General features: G+C 45.6%; 1 protein-coding gene across 2 annotated transcripts; it reads right to left on the reverse strand.

Moving 5' to 3' along the window:
- Window positions 1-640: 640 nt before the first annotated feature.
- Window positions 641-6,106, reverse strand: LOC130453545 (RNA polymerase-associated protein CTR9 homolog). Of its 2 annotated transcripts, none has more exons than XM_056809813.1 (3): window positions 3,175-6,106; window positions 1,871-3,078; window positions 641-1,075 (listed from the first exon to the last, which is right to left on the reverse strand). In XM_056809813.1, exons 2-3 carry the CDS (start codon window positions 2,814-2,816, stop codon window positions 1,041-1,043), a joined length of 981 nt encoding a protein of 326 aa, XP_056665791.1. In that variant the 5' UTR covers window positions 2,817-3,078; window positions 3,175-6,106; the 3' UTR covers window positions 641-1,040. The 2 variants fall into 2 exon arrangements, with proteins under 2 accessions (XP_056665791.1, XP_056665790.1); XM_056809812.1 differs by having other exon boundaries at window positions 3,153-6,106.
- Window positions 6,107-11,331: the final 5,225 nt, after the last annotated feature.

Genomic DNA, 11,331 nt, shown 5'->3' on the forward strand with positions numbered 1-11,331 from the left:
TACATGTGTTGTCATCCCAAATCTTTTCTATTGTCCAGAGTGAGTTTAAATGCAGTTTCTTCTCCTAACTTGTGCTGCTGGGTTTGATGGGAACTATAGAGACATGCTGATGATTTCTGTGGGTTTGTTTTGTATTCTGCAATAGCTTGTCTTGTTTTAAAGGCTGGCCACTGGCAGTGAAGACATCGTTATTCCTGGGCCCTACTCAAATTATGGGCAGTTCATCCCTGATTCCTCCCAACTCATGGGGTCCCCAAAGGGAGCCCCTTTCCACTAGGGGTGAGAACAGGAGGTGACTAACTGGAGGGCTGATGTTGGCCCCCCTGCTGGGATCTCTGGCAGCCCTGAGGCAGAAGCAAGGCTGAGTAGTCCTGCCAGATCCCAGGGGCCCTCCTCCTTCCCAGCCAGAAGGAAATCCCCAGTTTACCTCGATTTCTTGATGGCTGGCATCAGTTGAGGGGCTGTGGCTGTAACCCTGAAGGAATGAGGGTGCCCCCCAATCCCCTCCCCATTTCCGAACCCTTCCCTCTTCTAGGGCAAAAGCAAAGCCCATTCGTGTGTAAAGTGACTGGAAGCTGGGTAGAACGCCAGCATCTCCTGGAATTCCGAGAATGATCAAAAACACAGACACACACACTGGTTTTTGCATGCGAGATCAATATATTTTCAACAAGTTAAACAGTTCTGAACAAGGAGCTTTCTTAGAATCTCTCACTACAGACAAGTGTGGTTTTTGTCATTTGCAGGTGGACATGTTGGATTGACTGGCAAATAGCAGAGCAGGTCAGTAATCAGGGCATAGAGATGACATGGAGAGAAGATAACCTACGTGGTCCCGTCCCAAGAAGGAGCAGAGGGGCAGCCCCTGTACCAGATAAGCCCCACCGCCACCCCACTCAGCTAAAGACAGGACACCTTCCCATTAACAATCTGCAATAAGGGCTGAGCTTAAAGGCAGGGAACCATCAGAAAGCAAAATTCATCAGACACAAGTGAAGATCATCTGGACAGGGAACCAGGGACCAGTTCTACATGGTGGGTCAGTCTCTATGTCCGTCACTGGGAACATTAGTTCCTGCTCGGTAAGGAGAGAAGATGCTTCCTCAGACATTTCAGAGAATCAACATCAACCAGAAAATAATGCAAGAACAACAAACCAACGGATGCTTTGGGCTAGGCAGGGACCGATCTACCCACTAGACATGCTCCTGTAGGTTGCCACAAGCATGTGGCCAGGAGCCGAGGCCTCCCCCAAGCCCTTACCCAGCTAATTGCTGGTACTCTTCAGTGGCCACCTGGTAATCGGTGGGATCAATGAACAACAGGGAGGGGTTGGTGGCCAGATATTCTAGGAAATCCTGGAGATGGGTCAGCAGCACCCCGAGGCTGTTCTCCCCCAGAAGGGAGAGGGACAGCAGAGAGGCCATCTGCGGGAAGAGGCGCAGCAGGTGGGCCCCCCCATAGATCTGGGACATTTGGGCAGTGGGCTGGCTAACCAGGATCTCAGTGTACTGAGGCCTTTCGAAATTGTAGAGGAGCTGGGTCCCCAGCACCATATCAAAGTATTCTTTGATCATAGCCATCAGCTCATTGACCGCATTCTTCCTGGCCGGGGTGGCCAGGCTTTCTTGGAAGGAGGCATACTCGGTCAGGATGGCATCTACCGTCTTCCGAGCAGGCAGGGTGAAAAGCTTTTTCCCAAAGATTACCAGCTCCCAGTCCTGCACCAGCAGGGGCTTCAGGGCCTTGGGCAGGTTGACGTGAACCACCCGCCGAGAATCACCTCCAGCCCCTCTCCCTCCCTGGGACCGACGCCTGAGGCTGCGCAATCTCCCCCTGCCCCAACCCCTCCCCCGACGGCCCCTCTTACTAGGCGGAGGCCCAAAAGCTGGGGGTCCGGTGACAGTGGCGGCGAGGGAGGTGCTGCCCCCTGTGGAGCTGACGGGGCAGTCTTCTTGCTGCTCTCTCTTGGCAGCCATCTGGAGGGCGGCATCGCTGTCCAGCTGCACTTGGACAGCAGAATAGCGCAACAGGCGATTCTCGGGGACCCACTCATATTCCCACCCCCCGATGACCACAATGGAGCAGAGCTGCTCACGGGAGAGCTGGAACCTAGGGGTGCCTGACTGGCGGCTGGTGACGGGGCCCGAAGCCCCGCCATAGCCCGCTCCCAGGTTGGAGGACTCGGTGGAGAACTCCTCCTCGCTGGGCATCATGGGCTCCTCAAAGTCCTCGCCCTCTTCGCCGTTGTCGTCGTCGTCGTCGTCGTCGTCGTCGTCGTCGTCCTCCAGGAGGCTGAGGGTGCTACTGGTGCTGCTGCGGCTCCGGCTGGGGCTGCGGCGCTGGCTGGGGCTGGGGCTGCTGCGACGGCGGCGCTTTGGGCTGGGGCTGCGGCTGGCTCCCGCCTCCAGGTTACTGGGAACCGCCTCGATCATGGGCTCCACTTCAGCCTCTTCCTCGGCTTCGGGTGGGGGCTCATCCTCCCTCTCCTTAGCCCCCGCCCCGCCCTCTTTCTCGGGCCCCCCCTCAAGCCCGGGCCCTGTCTCCCCCTCAGACTCGATCTCCATCTCTTGGGCCCCTTCTTCCGCGGGCTCCGGCACTTCCCCGAAAGCCACCCTCTCCTCCCCCATGGGGCCCAGGCCTGCCCTCTGGTAGCGGATCAGGTAACGGACTTTCCTATCCTCACTGTCCACTAGGACACACTCACCCCGGCGCATTTTGGGGCCCCTGAAGGTCAGCACGGGCTCCCCCTCTTGGATAGTGGGCAATCCCCTGAACTCCTCCTCCCTGTCACCCTCGAAACGGGAGTCAGCCATTGAAGCACTGACTCGGGCCTAAGGCACCTCCCTTCACGCTGCGCGCCTGCTCCCCTGGACGGTACCCCCCGCTGTCACCGCCTTGGGCTGCAAGGGCTGGCGGCTTCGGTTTCCCCGACCGACCGGCTGGCGGACAGGAGGCTGGGCCGGCCGACTGGACAGACGGCTGGACCGGCTGGTTGGACAGACGGTTGGACCGGCTGACAGGATCAGTTGGCTGGATCGGCTGACTGGATCCGTTGGCTGGACCGCCGGCTCTCACCTGAGGAGACAGAGAGAAATCAGTGGTCCGGATGGCCAGCCTGGCTAGCTAGACGGCCGAGGGCCGACTCTCACCTCCTCCTGTCTCTGGCCTGACCTCTAGGGTCGTCGAGGCAGTAGCCCCGGCGGTTGGGCCTGTCCTCTGGACTGAGGAGGCCACGAAGCTTCTGACTGCGTCACTCTCCCTCAGGGTGTGCCTCGGTAGGCGGATGGAGATCCTCCTTTTATAGGGACCCGCCCAACGGAAGAGGCGCGACCGCGACAACAGTGGGCTGGGGGAGGGGGGAGGGGTGGAGAGGGCTGAGTAACAGTCTCAACTTCCAATGAGCTGAGAGGAAAGACCCAAGTCTGAGTGCAGGTCAACCCCATTACTTCCTGTGGTGCCTTCCCGAGTAACCTTAGCCCCTCCCTGAGCCTCAGTTTCCCTCTTTGCAAAATGGAGAGATCTAGTTTAAAGGTCACAAGGGTAGAACTTTCAAACGCAGGTGGGCTCCAACTATGCTCAGGGTTAGGAGGACTTGGAAGAACTCAGATGGGCATCCCAGGTCCAAATTGACGCCAGTCAGCAAGTGTGACCAGACATGAGCTCGTCTGGCGGGTGAGGGACAGATAGGGTGGGAAGAGAGGGCTCCGGGATCCCCTAAAACAGTAGATCCCCTTAGTCCGGGATGTAGCGCCCCTTGTTCATCACTTGTGAAAAGGCTTAATTTTTTTTTTAGAAAACCCTCATCTCCCATCTTTGAATCAATACTGTATATTGGTTCTAAGGCTGAAGAGTGGTAAGGGCTAGGCAATGAGGGTTAAGTGACTTGCCCAGGGTCACCCAGCTGGGAAGTGTCTGAGGCCATATTTGAACCCAGGACCTCCCATCTCTAGACCTGGCTCTCAATCCACTGAGCCACCCAGCCACCCCTTCAAAAAGGCACTTTTAAAAGACATTTTCCATTGAGTGTTCACAGGAGACCAGTTCAGGGCATTCTTTCAGCTCCCCCCATTTAAAAAAAATGATAAAATTGCCTTTTGGTGTGTCCTATGGCCTTTATTGGCCTGTCCCAGGGTTCCCACTATTTATTTTGAGAAATAAAATGAACACAGATTATGGAGAAATTGTGTTGAAATCATATTCGGGGAGTTGGGGCTGATTTTTCACAAAGGTTCTGTGTTTATGGACTGCTTTGGGTCTGCCCTATCTTGCTTGTGTCCTGAAATCATTATGGAGCACCTCCATTCTATCTGGCAAATGGGGAGAAAGGCTCCACAGTGATAGAAAGTGTAATGCTCCAGAATGGTGCCTCCACAGTAAAAATGGCCTTTCCATTCCCTCATTTTAAATGTTCTAGGAAAGGTTCTGTTCCCATTTCCCCCCTGCTGTGTAGCAGAAATTCAATGGTAATTTCTATCTGAAAAGGTCTAGGGAGGATTTTTGAATGACCACAGTACTCTCGGGGTAAATATTTTTTCAGTCAGTATTTGATTTTAAATTGATAATTTTAATTTGATAAATGGGCAAAAGATAATTTCAGATGAAGAAATCAAAGTAATATGTAGGTGGACAAAAATGCTGTAAATCACTACTCTGGTAGGAAATACCAACCAAAATTATTCTGAAATATCCTCTCACCCCCATCAGACCAGATAAAATTATAAAAGGGCAAAATGACAAATGTTGGAGGGGATGTGGAAAAGTGGGGACACAAATGCATTGTTGGTGGAGTGGGAACTAATTCAACAATTTGGAGAGCAAATTGGAATTCTGTCTATACCCTTAAAATGGTATTATATCATTACCAATTACCAATACCATTGCTGGGTCTGTTTCCCAAAGAGATCAGGGGAAAAGGCAATGAGCCCATATGCTCCAAAATATTTTTAGCAGCTCTCTTTGGGGTGGCAAATATTTGGAAACTGAGAGGATGCCCATCAATTAGGAAATGGCTAAATAAATTGTGGTATGTAATTGTGATGGAATACCACTGTGCTGTAAGAAATAATGAACAGGATAATTAAAAAACAACTTGAAAAGAACTCCAGTCGCAAGACAATGAACAGTGAAAGGAGCAGAACCAAGAGAACATTATACTCAGCTACAGAACGAATGCTGGAAGAATAAACTTTGATTGCCACCTCCAGAGTGAGCTGAAAGGTGAAAAGAGGAAAGACTTAAATTATATGTACAGATACCTTCCTTCTGTGGTGTGGGGAGGCTGGGGAAGGGCTAAGAAGCTTGTGGATGGGATTTCTTATGAATTATTATTATTATTTATATGAAGAAAAGTAAGCAAAACATAGAAGATGTTTGTGATTTCAGTTCCAGGCAGTCTTCTTTTTCTTTGAATATGGAAATGCTTGTCTGATTTGGTTTTGTAAAATTTGGAAGAAAACAAAGTTTTCTTCTGTAAATTCTGTAAAAATTATTATAAGCACAGATCTTGGCTTTAGAGATTTCAAATTGTAATAGGTGTTCTCACTGTAGTTGAATAATTTAAGGTGTTAAAGATGAAAACTGCTTCACCCTTTGGGGAAGGCTCAAATATTGTAATTCTGTAAAGCTAAAAAAATCCATTTGGAGCACCTTAGATTAGATCATTTCCAGGGTCCCTTTTTACTCTTAATCCATGACTCCTTGGACCAAGACTGTTGGCCCTTGGAGGGGGGAGTGGAGTAGAAAATTCCTAAAAATCCACAATTTAAAAGGAAAGGGGAGAGACCACTAATCCAACGAGCATTTCCTAGTCAGGCACTGAGATTCAAGTATCAGAATCTCCCACACATGAAGAGAGGTAAGAGGAGTCCAAGAGGAGTAATAAAGGGTGGTTTGGAGCCAAAGGGTCAGAATTCAAGTCTATGCCATGACACCTTCTATGCCTGTGTCCTTAAGTAAGTCCCTTTCCCCCTCTGGGCCTCAGTTATATTCTTTGTAAAACAAGGGAAACAGCTGATCTCTAAGGAAATGTTCATCTCATAAACCATGATTCTGGGACCCCTTTGACACTGTCAGGACCTTTCATTGGTAGGACAGAGTAAAGGTGTCCCTCCAGCAGCATAAAATGTGATAAGAAATATTTAAATAAAAAATAAGAATTCATTACAGCACAAATAATGTTCATTTATGGTTGTCAAAGTTAACAGGTGGCCCTCAGGAATCTATTTGAGTTTGACATGGCTGGCTAGAGCATTCGACTGAACCCCAAAAGATTTCAGTCCATCTGAAGACCACTTTGTCCCAGTTGTTTAACTGCAGGAAGCCCCTCTCCACAAGCAGCTGGCATTAGATGAAGCCTTGTGTCCAACACTGCAGGGCAGAAGGGAAGGAGTCTTCCCTGAGGAGTGACCCTGACTCACGGGGACAGCAGGCACAGAAAGAGATCAGATACTAAGGGGGAAGACAGAACAGTGTATGTCGGTGGGCATCCCCCACAGCTCCCAGCTCCAAGGGAGGCTGGTGACTCCGGCACGTAACAGAATGAACACCCCAGCGCAAAACCCAAAGAAACTCCCTCAAGTCTCCAACTTAGATAGAGTTTTAGACAAAGACATTAGAATCTCGTTAGACACTAATAAGAGATTTCCCTGCCGCCATTGAAGGGCCACGGCCCCACCAGTCAAACCTGTTTTCAACCACCGATGGTCTCTTCCCATTCCTAACCCCATGGTCCCATAGAGATGACCCCAAGCAAGGAGACAAAACTAACCTGTGGAATGACAAGGTCGGGATCCAAAAGGATGTGGACAGGCTCCAATCCTGAGAACAGGATTTTGATTTCTGGAGCATGACCTTATGAGTAATAACCAAGAACAGAGTGCACCCAAAGAAGATTGGTAGAAACATATTGTAACAAGTAATGGGTCCTGGGATCTGACCATACTCCCTGGTTGTTCACCCAAGCTCAGCTTACCACTTGGGGCACTGTTCTATACTTAATTTAATAAACCCAAGCTTTATCATGAACTAATGGGGGAGTTCATTTTTCATCAATGAATTTGTAATGCTTTTTCATTCATTAATTAAGTCAGGACTGCAGTCCAATTCATTAGATATCATTTTTGATGAACTAGAGAAATCTCCTTTACCATAAGCAAGTATAGTTATTTAACTTAATTTAAATAAATGCCAAAAGGATTAGATAGTGAACAAATGAAATGAATAATAAACACAAAGACTTCTATGTAAAACAGGATAAGCAGAAGCTCCTCTCTCTTGAAACAATTTTCCCTGGGAGTTGGCAAACTAAGTTTCTAAAATCCGTGGATTTGGTGCAAAATGTTTCCAGTTTTCATTGAAGAAAGAACAAAGAGATAAAACTAATTCTGAGTAGAAACATTGAGACTTGAATGATTATTCATTATCTGCCCTGAGTTGAATGATTGTATGTTCTAAGAAAAGATGAACAAATTGACCTCTGGGATTGTGCCTAAGGCACAATTTGGAAACCTCTTCTGCTATAGAGACTTTGCTGGCATACTATAAGCCCTACCCTTCTTCCACTCGACCATAAGCATCAGATACTGACCATCAAGTCACAAGAAAGAAGGAGGGGAGACTACCTTCTACCTGGGACAAGCCTTTGGCTAGGTCCCAATAGGCTGCACAGATTCTTTCTGGTACATCCTCTACCCTCTCATGCTGAGAAAAGTACTGATTCACACTCTACTGCAAATAATAGGTTTTGAACAACGATACAGGTATAACCCAGTGGAACTGCCTGTTGGCTTTGGGAGGGGGGAAGAGAAAGTGGGGAGGGTGAATCATAAATCATGTAACCATAGAAAAAATATTCTAAATAAAAAATTTTAAATAAAATTAATTAAAATAAAATAAAAAATTGGGAAGGAAGGAAGGAAGGAAGGAAGGAAGGAAGGAAGGAAGGAAGGAAGGAAGGAAGGAAGGAAGGAAGGAAGGAAGGAAGGAAGGAAGGAAGGAAGGAAGGAAGGAAGGAAGGAAGGAAGGAAGGAAGGAAGGAAAGTACTGATTCAGCCCAGATAAAGAAGGAAATGAAAGCTAAGGGCTGAAATGAGGCAGAGGACTAATACATGTGGCTGAGGTTGGACTAAAGCAAAAAAAAAAGTTTCCACCTGTCCTGTTCACCTTACAAGCCACTAAGTTCAGGAACCCAGATTGATGTACCCTAAATCCCCCAATGCATCAGGAGGCTGAAGTAGCTCTTAGAGCCCAGCCTTGTGAGATCAGCAAAGGAAGAGAAGTCAGAAGGTGAATGATGGGGGATTCACTATAAGGTGAAAAAACTAGTGAATTTATCATTATAAGAGGAAATTTCTTGTATAGAGTAAAAGCAGAGAATCCTTTAGCTAGGTAGAAGAGGTGTGTATTTAATCTTTTTTATTTCCTTTATTTATTCAAAGATATTTTATTTTTCCCAGTTATATGTAATAACAATTTTCAAAATACACTTTCCAAAATTATAAAATCCAAATTGTCTCCCTCCCTTCCCTCCCCTCCTCAAAGATGCAAAGTAATTTGATCTGGATTATACATGTAGTAGTGTGCAAAACATATGTCCATATTTGTCATTGTTGTAAGAGAATACCCCCAAATAAAACCATAAATAAATTCTTGTGGAAAATGATCTGCTTTGATCTGCATCTGATTCCACCAGTTCTTTCTCTGGGGGTGGATCTAGCATTTTAATTTAACTAGTCCTTGTGTATTGCTGAGTGCACTCAGTCTCCAAAAAGATTACAAAAAGTTATTAAAAATTACTGTAAGGGGCACAGCAGGGTGGCTCAGTGGATTGAGAGCCAGGCCTAGAGACAGAAGATCCTGGGTTCAAATGTGACCTCAGTCACTTCCCAGCTGTGTGACCCTGGGCAAATTATCTGACCCCCGTTGCCTAGCCCTTACTGCTCTTCTGCCTTAGAACCAGGTTTAAAAAAAAAATTAATACTGTAAGAACAAGGAAAATGAACCAGTGACTGAGGAAATACAGAAATCTGTGAACTTCCAAGAGAATGGAAACTACTAGGAATAGCAGCCTGGTTCAAAGGTGAAGTGAGAACTCAATAGAACACTTTGGAATGAATGTAGGTCTGGATTTAAAGCTCCCAAAACAGAAATAATCTCTCCTTTGTGGATTTAGAGAAACTCTTCAACATGTACTCCATTTAAAAAATCTGGCTAGTGAGTTTTATTGGGGGGGGTTTCATAATAGATCTGGCAGATGTATATAACACATATAAAATAGTGAAGTGGAGGAACCTCTGGCAGAAGAAAAGCAAAAGGCAACATTAAAAGAACCAATAATCTCAAAAAAGTCAGAGCAATTAATTGTGAAGACAAGATGGGCACTGACAAATTCAGGGGCATGGGCATACAGTACAGCTCTAGGAGAACTAGCATTTCCACATCACCTCAAGGTTGAATAATAGATGAACTAAAGAATGAAATTACAGGAGAAAAGAGAAGAAAACAAAGAAAAAAACTCCCCAAATGCTTAGCAAAAAGGTACACTAGTCTGATCACATGATTCACAAGCTGTAGGATAGTCAAATGATTCCCAAGACTTGGGCTTGGGCCCTTTTTCCAGTGCCTACTAACTCTCAAAGAATGGCTAAAAATGGAATTATGTACAGAGATGGAACAACTGCATCTGTTTCCACAGGACAAGAAAAATTAGAGACAGACAGATATAGACAGAGATACACAGACAGATAGACGGATAGATAGATAGATAGATAGATAGATAGATAGATAGATAGATAGATAGATAGATAGATAGAAGAGAGACAAACAACCAAAGTAGAGTGCCAGAGAGAAATAGGATAGAGACAGCCTGACAGAGAGGTACAGAGAGAGAGACCTGAACAGAGACAGATGACAAGCAGGTGGATAGCCAATAGGATAAATATACGGATACATAAACACATACATAGATTAATAGATAGATAAATGGATGGACAGATATATAGAAGAGACAGAGAATGATAGGAGAGACAAGATAGATAGATGGATTGGATATATAGATAACAATAGATAAGATAGATGGAAGAGAGAAGCAATGATACAGAAAGATATACAAAGAGAGATAGCATAGATAGAATAGACAGATAAACAGATACAGGTAGATGGACAGACAAACATAGAATAGATAGAACTGACCGACAGTGATAGATAAGATAAATAGGTAGAGAGAAATAGGATAGAATAGACAGAAAATGCTAGAATAGACAGGTAGGTAGAATAGACAAATAGTGGGTAAATAGGCAGACCTTCCTCACTTTCTCCTGACATGAAAGGGGCACCAGAGAAGCACTGAGTCTGTCTGCCTGCTATTCCTCACCCTCGCTCTGTGGCCAGACTATCTGTTCTTCCTATCACCCACTTCCTTGATGACATCCTTCAAGTACCTCACTGGTTCTGTGCTGTATCTTGCAATACTGAAAAATGGACTCCCGCAAACACAAATCGAACAAAACTAAAAAGAATCACTCCACGAGGCAACAAGAAATATTAGAAGAAAGTAAAATGTTTAAAAAATAACATAAGAAAATGTAAGAGATGATTTTTTAAATGGCCTGGGAAACAAACCAAGAAGAGAACATTTAAAAACCACTCAACTCTGAAAAACAATGATTTTTTTCAAGCTAACACCATATTTCAAGAAATCACAAATGAAGACAATCTACGTCTGTTAGAACCAGGGTGCAAAATAAATATTGAAAGAATCCATCCTTTACTTCCTAAAAGAAAAAGTCCTAGAAATAGCAAAACCAAAATCCAGTGCTCTTATGTCAACAAAAATATTTTAAGGATGAAGAAAGATGCAACTCAAGGAGCCAGGTGCTACAGTGAGCATCATGCAAGAGATAGCAGCTTTTACCAAAAATGAGAGGAAACATGGAATACAATATTCCCAAAGGAAAAATATCTAGGCTGACCACCAAGGATAACCCTCCCTGTGATGCTGAGTATAATACACAGGATCTTTAATGGAATAAAGGATTGTCAAACACTCCTGATGAAAAGACTAAAGCTTAGTGGGAATTCTGAAATGCAAACACAAGAGTCCAGGGAAACTAGAAAGGGAAATTTATTGGAGCAATTGGAAGGAGCTGAATGATGACATTCCAACAGGATGAAAATAAAACCAGAGCCTTAATGCCTTCAAAGGCACTGAGGGAGTTATGAGAGTATAACAGAGGACTCTGGGGATGTGGATTGGTTCTGTGCTGAGGGGTTTTAAAGAGGGGAAAGAGGAGGAAGCTACAAATGTAGAGAGGAGGAAGAAGGGATGGAATT

This window comes from Monodelphis domestica, chromosome X (genome assembly GCF_027887165.1).
Source record: "Monodelphis domestica isolate mMonDom1 chromosome X, mMonDom1.pri, whole genome shotgun sequence".
Taxonomy (NCBI): domain Eukaryota; kingdom Metazoa; phylum Chordata; class Mammalia; order Didelphimorphia; family Didelphidae; genus Monodelphis; species Monodelphis domestica.